Genomic DNA, 12463 nt, shown 5'->3' with positions numbered 1-12463 from the left:
TTAATTAATTATTACCCATAAGCGCTTTTAATTAACCATACTGGACAATACCACGAAGAAGAGGAAAGTTTTTTGAGAAGAAGAACAAAGTCAGGAATAACAAACATGGAGACGACAGAGATAACAGTAATGTGATACTAATATTGCAGCGTTTTCACTGGTAAGGTTTAAAAGCGAAGCTTCAGCAGGTAGAGAAAAGAGAAATGAGTGATAAATTTCCTTTTCACTTCCGCTGGCGGGGGTCCGCACCGCTCCATACTCCCGCTGGTATTCTCATTCTGGGTACACATCCGCCAGCACCTGGAACACGGATAGAATGTACGCAGAGGATGATAGAATGCTGCGTCCGTATCAGTCTGTGTCTGTAACGTTACTTGCAGTCAGCGTTACTTTTATCACCGTCATTTATTTTAAAAAATCTCCACACTCCCCACACATTATTCCTCCTCCTCGTACCTGCTGCAATGAACTGTGAATGTCAAACGGCCGTAAGTGGTATCGGTGCATTTGTATCGGATATCTTTTACTTGTACAAGTACGAGTACACACACTGAGTATTGGAGCCGATGCTGCTACTCGTATCGGTATCGGTGCATCCCTACTGGCAACATTACAAGATGTGCCTCAATTGAAGCCAAGTTAAACTAAAATTCACCAGTGGAGCACTAAAATGCAAAAACACCACATACATATATTTAGCTGTATTCCTTATAAGGTCTTAAAGAGTCTTCAAATTTACCAGAAAGTTTTGGAAAATCCTTCACACTTCACTTTTGCTTCATTTTAGGAGCCTGAGTCTAAAATCTGAACACGTATTTGGTATGTGGATGATTTGTTTGACTATTGATCGTGCTGTGTGTGGAGAACAGTCAACACAATCACAAGCATTTCTCCCAGTCTGGGGTGAAACAACTAACAATTACTAGGGTTCCTACAGCTTAAGGCAGTGTTTTTCAACCTTGGGGTCGGGACCCCACATGGGGTCGCCTGAAATTTCTGGTAATTGACTTAAAAAAAAAAAAATTACTGATAAAAAATATATGGTGAGTTGAGAGAGACAATCCCAATCCATAAAAGACATGACAAACTGAAGCTGAAACTGAAGCACTGTGGTACTGTTTATCTTTCAAATGTTCATTGTGGTCAGTTTCAGATGCTGCAGCTCTTTCATAATTCATAGTTTGAGTTATTGTTTGTTCTGTATTAATTATCAGCCTTGGAAATCCAAGCTGGACTGACTGTACATATCCTGACCAAGGAAAATAAAATTCTCACTTTGTGTAGTAATCTACACCTGGCTTCTCTGCCTCCGTCGAGAATAATATACATTATATTGACTAAATGTCATCTAAAATTAATGTTTATTTGCAACATAGTGTAGCAAACAATTACATAATCAAAAACAAATTAATTTTAGCCAAAAAAAAAAGATCTCCATTTTGAATGTCTGGGGTCAGAAAATTCAGAAATTTGTGTTGAAATGGGGTCATGAGCCAAAATAGGTTCAGAACCACTGGCTTAAGGGAAGTTCATTTTTAAGACTTAAAAAATAAAAAAGTCACCTGGAACAAAGTTTTAGACAAATTATACCACAATGGATAAAAACTACAATTACTCACCATTTAGTTCAAGATCCACTGTTTTGTTTTGTTTTTTTCTAGGTAGTAAAAAGGCACAAGAAAGACAAAACGTACAGTATATGTTCCCTACACACACCCAGGTGTTTCATATGCCACAGTTGAAGCTTTCTATGCATGGAAAAAAAAAAGCTCCCATGTGCTACCTACACTACACAGTACACACTACATGAAAAAACTTTTTGCTCTTTTAACTTCAAAATGTCTTACTAAGCCACATGGGGAAGATAAGTTACAGAGATGGAGTTAAGCAGCTCACCATCTGTGTACTGCCACTCTTGTGTCCTGTTCAGCACCTGTGTCGTGTTACACAGGCTGCACTGGGAGAAATCTGTCAAAGCCTGGACGGGCTGGAGGGCAAACACGTTCACTGAAGAAGCGCTCTCATACTCTAGAGTCTTCTGTCAAGTTACCTCCCACGCTGAGTACTGTGTGCCTCTAGCAGGGTTTAGACATAATGCTGTGATGCAAGACTTCTGATTTCTTTTGTACAGTTTTGATCTGACTATGCAGAATTAAGAATCAACAAGCTCTAACTAGTTCGACTGCTTATTTGCTGACAGATACTATGCACCAGCCCACAGAGTCGGAACAGTTCAGGCCAGAGAACCCAAAGTTGTCAGCTTTAATGTCAGTGTGCATACCCAAAGACAAGGCCCACAAAGTGATTATATCCGTTTGTCAGTGTTGCCACATCTTGTCTTATTTTGCCCTGTCTATAGTGCATTATGAAAAATTCAAAAACACCCATAGTGGATAATAACTTGATAATTCTGTGACACTTAGCTGTAGCAATCTGGAAGGGCTGTGTGAGGCTGTGAAGCAGAATTCACCAAGCGTTGGATTATTCACCCACTAAAAGGGAACATGAGCTGAGTTTAGGCCGTCATGAGACAGGTTAGTTTTACCCCACTGATGATGTGTCATTGCAACACATCATCAGTAGTTATTTCATCTCATTTCCAATTTATTTCTACACCCAATCAAGATAACAAAACATGGATTCTGTACCTCCTCTCATGTGACATCTCTCCTGCCACTTATGCTTGCTGTGATTAATGAGCATGGCTATTTTTAATGAAACATTTAATAATATACAATGCAAGAATTTTACATCGAATGCATTACCTAAACTCTCAATGTAACTTGAGATTACATATTGATCTCAATCTTGGTTATGACTCACGTATTATTGTTTTTCTTTTGGTTTTTTTTGGTAGTTATTCTAACTTTAATCCTCTGGTATGGCACCTTAACAGTGAATGTGTAATATTTAGTAGCATCTAGTGGTGAAGTCTCAAACCAACTGAATAACTGTCACAAAAAAAGAAAGACAAAACACAAAAGGCATGAGTTTAAGAAAATGTTTGCTTTGTCTGTTCTAGACTGAGTTAAGGGGACGATAACTCCATGTCCAGACTCAAAACATAGATAACATTAATGGTATTGATGGAGCTAATTATAATATGGAACAAAGGATAAGACAAGTCCATTCTGAGCTACTGTACAAACATGGTAAACTGAAAAAGTCCAGGAAGGTGTTTTAGACTCCTAAAAAATAACTATCTACAAAATATTTTTATATAAAAAAAAAATAATAATAATAATAAGTCAAACCCTTTGTACTAAATGGAATTAAACTGTTAAATTGTTGAAGTGGATCAATTGCCCATAACAGAACCCCAAACTCTCAAATTTTTACTTTCCTTTTTTATTGTTTATTATATTTTTCTATAAATTATGTTTAACCTCTCAAGCATATCTAGATTCTTTGAGTGGAACCAAACACAATTTTCTGCTTTATGGGCAATAAAACTCACTAAAACTAACCTCTGTCTGCAGAAATAAAAGGCTCATTCTAATATACGAAAACACAATTCTCATGCTATTAATATGATATTTAAAATCTGCTGTTAAGTCCTCCCAAATCCTCCTAAGTCTCACACACTAGAGCTTGCAAATTACTTAAGACTACCTGTTTTTTTGTATAGCAGGGATAACTAGAGTTCAACACAACGTTAATTTTAGACAATCAATATAACAAATTTACAAGTAGGGTGGAGCAATATAGTCAAAAATGTTATCATGATTAAAGTTTTTAGATCAGTTGACATCAATAATAATAATAATAATAATAATAATAATAATAATAATAATAATATAGTAAATGCCAAATCATTATTTATTTCCATTTTCAGGCTGATTTTTTGGTGAAAACTGGGAAACCAAGATAGTTTTTTTGTGGTTTTAAACTTTTTTAATGGTCAGAACTTTTCAAAAATGTATTCATACGTATAATTAAGAGTATTAAAAAGAGTTAAAACATTACATATGTTTGTTCTAATCAAAATATGCATTAGTAGAATTAAGTAAAAAACTGTTTTGACAATGTAAACAAAATAAACTTTTGAGATAAATGATAATTATTATAATATAAAATTACACTGATCTAGAAGGGCCATTATGATGTAAATACAAAAATGATGCAATATGATATTAAAAAAAACAATTACTCAATATTGTTATCATACCGTTTTGTTGCCCAGGCCTATCTGGAAGTAAATAATGATTAGATCAGGGGTGTCAAACTCATTTTCTTCCAGGGGCCACATTCAGCCCAATTTAATCTGAAGTGGGCCGAACCAGTACAATAATAGCATGATAACCAATAAATAATGACAACTCCAAATTGTTTTAGTGTAAAAAAATGACATTCAATTATGCCAATATTTACATTTACAAATTATCCAAACAAAAAAGATGTGAATAACCTGAAAAAAATGAAATTTGTTAGGAAATATAAGTACAATTTTATCATTATGCCTCGACTTATTTATATTTATATACATGTGCATTACAGATCAGATCTACAAAGGCACAAAACATTTAATCACAGGCAGAATATTGTTAAAATTGCACTTAATCTCTTTAGACATTTCAGGTTGTTCATATTTGTTCAGATAGTTCACATTTTATTATTAAAGGATAATTTGTTAATGCAAATATTTTCATAATTTAATGTTTTTTGCACTAAATCGAAGAGAAAAAAATGGTGTTGTCATTATTTATAGGGTATTATGATATTATTTTTGAGTCTGATGCCCTAACTTGCACTTTGCAAATTCATCCCGTGGGCCGGACTGGACCCTTTGGCAGGCTGGTTTTGGCCCCCGGGCCATATGTTTGACACCTGTGGATTAGATTTTCCCACACTGACTCATGGTCAGGTTTTATACAGGTCATGGTAAAAAATAAAAAAAAATTGCTGTCAGAAAACAAAAACCCAAAACACAATCGTACCACTAATAAATATAGTTTCAGTCAGTGTAAGAAAAACTGAATATTACAGCAGGTCCAGCTTTAGTCGACTACTTCCCTTAATCCAAACCCTTACCAGGAGCGAGGAAAAGACTTGTGGTGTTTGAACAAACCATGGAAACTGTAACAATGAAGGGGGGATTCTGCAAACGTGTGCATGTGTGTATGTGTGTATGTGTGTGTGTGTTCTCCAAACAAACAGACAGGATCTCAGTGTATGGGAGTATAAAACTAGACCAGAACTCAGCCAACCACCTTCTCTTGGCATCAGTTGGTTTTTTTTGTTTTGTTGTGGTTCCTGTCAAAAACAAAAGGTCAATGTTTCATCTGTTCAGCACGGCTCTTTACCACTGTCACTGGAATGACCAGCTTTGATCAAACACCCAAGATCCAACAAGCATAGTCAGCGCTGGCAGACTAACAAGTCTCTAAATTCAGACTAAAACCAAATAATTTACTTTTACAGATCTACTAAAAATATGCAGATCAACAAACAAAAACATTTGGAGCCATCCTTGGAGCCTGGCCTGTAGCACTGAAGTGTGGGTTTGCTTTCAGGAAGGGTGGAGCGCACGGCAACGTACATTTCTTCCAAGTATCCACCAAAATTGCTATGCAGGGGTGATGGCAAGTATTAAGCAGTTTCCTGAATTTACCATTAAATATAAGGGGCAGATTATTCCACTGCTTTTATAGTATATGAAATTACCAGGCTGTACATTCAAAGTCAGAAGAGCATTTGGCCTAAGCTGTGATTAGTGTTGGTTCCAGGCAGTTTATCCTTTAGAGACGTCCAGGGGAGACAGGAGTGAAAGTAAAAGTGTGTGTGAAGCAGTACTTTCTTTTCTTGAATCACATAAACGACATAATTACTTCAGGTAGGAGGAATAAAGAGGTGAATATGGACAGGTTCTGGTTAGTGCAAAATACTGTGAATACTTCTTTATTTCTAACTTTCTGGGATTATTTTTGTGCTTCTTTCAATAAGCATCAAAGGAGAATGAGAGCGATCAATCGATCCAAGGCCACATGTGTAACCTCTTACTATAGTCATTAAACAGCTGCAAGCAAACAAAATCTCAAAACAACTATTTCAGAGCAGAAAACATTCATTTATTCATTCAAATAAATGTTGACCAGTATTTAGGAATATCACTAGCTTCTGCAATGTCACAAAAATTTCCATTATAATGCTGAACCTAGACTTGACCAACTGAAGTAACTGCAGATCACAACACTGCCCCCACAGGTTTGTACTGTAGGCACTAGGCATGATGGGTAATCACTTAATCCGCCTGTCTTCTCACCCTGATGTGTCCAGTATCCTCTGGAACAGGGTCAATCTGGACTCATCAGACCACATGGCCTTTTTCCACTGAAACAGTCCAACGTTCTCTATCAAACTGATGGTTGTTTAGCCCATAAGGACCCAGCACTACTTTTGAGGCAGTTCGCAAATGAATTTTTGTCTATATTTACCATTTCTTAAGTGATTTATCACCATTTATTGTAATATTATCCTTATTTCTTCAGTAAAAATAATGTATTTTTCTATATTTAACTGATGTTCATAAAAGCTCAGAGAAAATCCAAAGGTTATTATATCAGAAACAGAGAAAACTGAAGAAAAAGTGACTTTTTCAGTTAAATCTCTCATTAACTGAACATAAACCCAGTGTCTTCATCCACTGACATTGGTCCAACTCCATGGGTTTTACTGGTGAATCAGTGTTGTGGAAGATGACAATGTTTCCATGGTAACTATGGAGCCTCTGAACGTCCTAATGGGTCATATCTGATGACCATGAAAAGATGACAAACTTCATTTTACGCCAATTATTTACATACATTGATAGGATTAGTGGATCAACAGGTATTAAACAGTTTAGATAATAATAATAATAATAATAATAATAATAATAATAATAATAATAATAATAATAATAATAATAATAATTATAACAATAATGATAATAATAATAATAATAATAATAATAATAATAATAATAATAATAATAATAATAATAATAGATTGGATTTTATATAGCGCTTTTCTAGACACCCAAAGTGCTTTTACATTATTGATCCATTATTCATCCGCTCTCACATTCTCACTCTGGTGGTGGTAAACTACATATGTTGCCACAGCTGCCCTGGGGCAGACTGACAGAACCGTGGCTGCCAATTCATGCCTACTCTGACCACCACCAAACATTCATACACCAGTGTGAGTGGCACTGGAGGCAAGGAGGGTGAAGTGTCTTGCCCAAGGACACAACGGACTGACTAGGATAGAGTGGGATTCGAACCGCCATAATAACCCTTCGGTTATTGGACGACCTGCTCTACCACCTGAGCCATGGCCGCCCCCAGATCAGTAGATGATTTAGGTCGTCGGTGGATGTTTGGATCTTTATGGGTTAAAAAATTAGAAGCTACTCACTGTATCAGTTAAAGAACCTGTTTCAGCTGAAACATATTAATCACTGCTGTGATGATCCAATGGAATGATCTGAACTGTTGGTAATTCTTTTGGTCAGACTTTATATTATGCACGTCATTTTCTTGTGCGTTTCCTTAATTTGTGCAATTATCTATCCATCTCATCACTGACAGATGAGTCATCTGAAGGAGTGTAGTTTAAACATATTTAATGATGATTTTCATTTGAAGCTCTGAATGCTGTCAACTTCAGCACTGGTCTGGACAAGCCTCACTTGGTCCCAGTGTTAAAGCAGCTGTTGTGTTGCGAAGGCAGGCCTGAGCCTCTCCCTTTTCCATGGCAAGTACTCCAGTGTCAAGTGCTACACAGGCGTTACAAAGGCTCATCATAAATGCAAACAAGTAGGCAACGGTTATTGACTCAACTCACTCAGAACTAGTTTGGCGGACTAGCTGGTTGGATGACTAGCTTAGTGAGTTGGCTGTAGCTGGCCGCTTTGCCCAGTTCTTCAGCACAATTGTGAAAATGGGTCGAGTGCATTGTCTTTGGACAAAGAGGCCATGCACAACCCACAACAAAAAGTGACATCAGCGCACAGGAAAAAACAAAAACACTGCAGGGGAGCAAGGGACCAGAGGAGGAGGGGAGGAGAGCTCCCATGCCATTTTACAAGGACGCTGATGTTCAGCTCATCTAGCATTATGGGAACAAAAGTGGTGACATGGGAGACATTACACAAGACTTTCTAAATATTCCCTGACTCATTACAGCTCTCCTCTGCTTTCTACTGTAGTTACACTCCATGTTTCTGAATTATTACACATCTGACAAAAGAACAAACTTGAATAACTTTCAAATTCAAACATTTATTTCTCTCAGTGATTTGGGAGCATTGACTGTTTTGTTTCATTCTAAAGATTCACATCAAAATACCAGCTTTTTTATTTGCCTCCTCTATTACAGTTTGTCCAGAGAAATCAATAGAAATATAACAAACAAACTATCCTCCGAGCTGCTGTGGCGAATACTAAAGCATAACAAACTCAACTGCCTCCTCTAAACAGTGCAGATCAATTATCAATGGTATCCACTGAATGTTAAGTGTCCTTGTAGATTTCACTCAGCTCAGAGGCTTGCTGGCTGCACAGAGGCCTGCTGAGAAGGATTGGCCATTACTCCTTAATCTTGGAAGGAATTTTTTTTCAGCGAAGCCAGAAGTCCTCAGACGTGATTAGGAATGGGAGAAAGGAAAAGATAGAAGAACTGTGAGCAAAAGTAAGTTAGAAGCAAGGAGAGTGGGACGAGATGGAAAGAAGATAGAGAGGGAGATCACTAAAAGTCACATACAGATACAGAGAACAAAACACATGCAAAGACACACAGATCCACCCCACACCCACTCCACTGAAAGCAGGTTAACACAAGTAAGCAGCTGTGTAAAAAGCAGAGCTGATGGCAGTTGACTGTGGTGGGCCTTATTTGCCTGTGTATCTACCACTGGAAGTCTGTACAGCACAAAGACGCCTATTGTCTAATGGTAGAAAACAGGGCCGGCGTTTATGACTGAACATTATGTTGTACTTCCACACATTGAGGAGCAACAGCATCTTACATGATACAAATTATTTTCCTATACTTATCTTTCGATGGCACATTTTCATAGAGAGACAACCGAGTGTGATCTTTAAACTCTGCATGAACAATTTACTTTCAACAACTTACTTTCTTCTTCATTTGCGTGAACATACGAGGCTGCTCTTGACAGAACATCCAGTGGTGTCTCCATGCTTGGGTACCTGCAGGACGCACATATGAAATGGAACTCGGTATTAACACAAGGACTAATTTCAGTCATAACATAAAAACTTTTCAATGTGTTAATGCTTAATGATCTCTTAATGAAAATAAAAATGAAAATAAATATTCCTGATTTTGATAAATTTGTGTTAGAGATATAATTCAGTAATACAAGGCTAAACGATAAAAAAAAAAAAAAAAAGTCTAAATCAAGTGTTTTCTCTGTTTGCTGTGAACAATACAGAGCCAGTATGATGAGTATAGACACAGCCATTTAGTACAGTTACTATCAGTACTTTTCCCAGTTAAATTTATTTCCCCTTGTGCTATGATCCGCAAAATTCCATACAAATATATAGCACTTTTTATCCTCCTACAGCTGTTATCTCAGTTTACTTCTTAAATTATATAATAACACTTAACATAGACAGACAGATGACAAATTAAAGGAAAATACATGCTGCCAAAACAGCTTCAGTGCATTTATTCTGCAAGTCTTTTGACTTTGATGGAGATGAAAGCCTTTCTTCAGTCTTTCTCATCATTCAGTGAGCACTCATGCCATATGGATGATGACGTCAATCCCAGAAGGGTTTTTTTTTCCTTTAATTTGTCACTTGTCTGTGCATAAACAATATACAGTACAATACAAAACCACACAGTGTAATCTGAAATATTATATATACTACACTACAGAACAAGAAATAAGGGGGGGGGGGGGTTTCACTCACTTAATGAATACCTTATGTATGTAAATATGTTCCCAACAGAATGAATATGATTAAAGTGACTGTACATAAACAAATTACATCCAATCAGTGAGACTACTTATCATATCCATTAATGTTACAATGTTAACATGCTGTGACAGTTTATTTGAATATTTGTCTAAATCACGTTCCGTACTATGAAATCAGCTCCATGCATCTGTAAAAATCCAATATATATATATATATATATATATATATATATGTATATATTGATGGCCAAAAAACGAAACCTCCTATCTGCAAATTTTTAGATTTTGAGTTTTCACATTAAATGGACTGCACTTTGGGAGGCATAAATACCTACCTAATACCTTAACACATAATGTAGAAAGAGAGTCTGAGAACAGTAGAATATGCTTGGATATCTTTAACAAAGGCCATACTATAATAAAACTAAACTTTTTTTTTTTTTTTTTTTTGTTTGTTTCCTGAAAAAAAGTGATTTTTTCAGATAGGAGGTTTTGTTTTTTGCCCATCAGTATAATAAAAAGGGTCCTGTTGTGTCACCTTTTTTGTTTTACAGTTTCATAGACTATTGTAGCTCTATGTGGGAATTTGGAAAACGTTCTTGTGAAATTTGTTTTCGCACTTTATGATTTTTTTTTTTTTTTTTTTTTTTTTTTTTTTTTTTTTTGTAGAATGTTGAGCCTTCAGTCCAGCTGTGCTATGAATGGTATTTTTGGATTAAAAAAAAAAGACAGAAAAAGCAGCTCCAGCGCGCTCTTCTCCCCTCATTCTGCATTCCTAAGATACCTTTCCCTCGTTTCTTCAGGAAAACTGCATATTTGACACACAAGTATAAAAAAAAACGGAGCTTCTGACTTAAAACATACACATTTCTAATTTGCTCTGCTGCACTTCTTTTTTTTTTTTTACTCCCATAACACGATACGGCGTGTGCGTAAAGACGAAGACAGGGACGCGACGCTGATAAGAGCGTGGTTAAAAAAAAAGTGTCTTTATTAGGATCAAGTGCGTTTGGGTTTGATTCCCAAACCAAGCCGTGCGTCACTTCACCTCAGCACTGGAGGGAAATCCCGAAAGTCTGAAGCAATGTCTACATGGAAATTGGCGCAACAAACAACTAGATTTTCTGATAAGCGTCTGCGTGTGCGTGTGTGCGCGCGCGTAGACGGAGCCAGCTGAAATGTCCCCAAATCCCAGCAGGCATATGGCTGACGGGGAAAGTTTGGGAACCCGCCAGCTCTGCGTGTCTGCCTCAATGAAATTACAACTCTCACCTTCAGATCATAAGCAGGAGGCTTTTTAAACTAACTCTCCAACTGTGTCTTCTTAGTATTTTTAGAAGCAAACGCGTCCCATGCGGCTGAAAGGAAAGAGCGCACATCCTACAAATCCACAAACAATGTCAGACGAAACAAACTTCAATGTTAAGCAGCACGTACCTCCTTCTAGCGCCACTTTGGTATCTTCCAGTATGATAACGTCCACGCAGAAAAATAAACCAGCCAATACTGGAAGCAAGAAGTGTGTATAAATAGAAATATAGATCCACGAAAAAGTAGAGAAGACAGGCTGCGTAAACGGTCCTGTACGGAGGAAGACAATAGTAGCAGTGCTGTCGGGACCAAGTTGGTTGTAAACGAGGAAGAGGAGGAGGAGGTGGTGGTGGTGGTGGAGGGGGGTAGGAATGCCTGGAATGATGGAATTCAGTTCCTAGCAGGTGGTGAAAGTGAAGGCCTCTGATTGGTGGAGGCGTGGAGCTATGATATCAGCATACATTATGATAATGGAGCATTGCATCACATCCTCTGAAGGTTAGGCTGCTGTCACTGTTTACTCTGCAGGGACTCTGAGTCACACACTGGATGATTAAGAACGCTCCCTCCTTACAGAAGGCCCTTAAGCAAGGCACTTAACCCTCAGCTTCGGTCACAGATGGAATCAACGTTGACTTAAGCTGTCAGAAGCACCATCTATGAATCCATGCGCATTTATTTTTCATGTAAAGTGCTTAATAAATTTATGACAACACCAGTAAATGTTGGGTTTATGGTGTTTTTTTTTTTCAACAAAAATATTTTCAGAATAACGTTTTGAGGAAAAAAGTAATAAAGATGAGAGAATAAACATTAACCCTTTCAAGCATGAGTTATGAGAACCTTAATCAAGATTTTTTTCCTGAGTGTTTTTATTCCTCTTTAGGCATGAAAAAAAACAAAACAATGCGATTGAATTTTTTTTTAATGAATCTATTTTTCGCAGTTATAAAAATGTTCACTCAGCTGGACACCATGCCTTAAATTTTGAAGCAAAGACACATATTTTTAAAACCCATCATCATAAAGGGATACACTGTGTGAAAACTATGAAATAAAAACATTTTTAATGCAGCTAATCTGATGTTTTCTCACATTTTATCATACTCTAATACTAGTTTTTACTCATTTCATGGAGATAATACATAAATTAAAAAAAAAAAAAAACTTTTTGTTTAAGAAAATTAGCAGTTGATTTACACTCAAACATGTTAGTGT

General features: G+C 36.8%; 1 protein-coding gene across 1 annotated transcript in view; it reads right to left on the bottom strand.

The window, feature by feature from the left end:
- The window catches only part of vgll4b (vestigial-like family member 4b), a 46612-nt gene extending 35014 nt beyond the window's left edge, over positions 1-11598 (bottom strand). The window contains exons 1-2 of the mRNA XM_030133934.1: positions 11372-11598; positions 9121-9194 (exon numbers count right to left, since the gene is read on the bottom strand). Of these exons, the coding sequence (XP_029989794.1) occupies positions 9121-9184 (64 nt within the window). The 5' untranslated portion in view covers positions 9185-9194; positions 11372-11598. The remainder of the gene's footprint in view (positions 1-9120; positions 9195-11371) is intronic.
- Between the last annotated feature and the right edge of the window lie 865 nt (positions 11599-12463).

Source organism: Sphaeramia orbicularis, chromosome 5 (genome assembly GCF_902148855.1).
Source record: "Sphaeramia orbicularis chromosome 5, fSphaOr1.1, whole genome shotgun sequence".
NCBI lineage: Eukaryota > Metazoa > Chordata > Actinopteri > Kurtiformes > Apogonidae > Sphaeramia > Sphaeramia orbicularis.
This window is presented reverse-complemented; position numbering and strand designations above follow the sequence as displayed.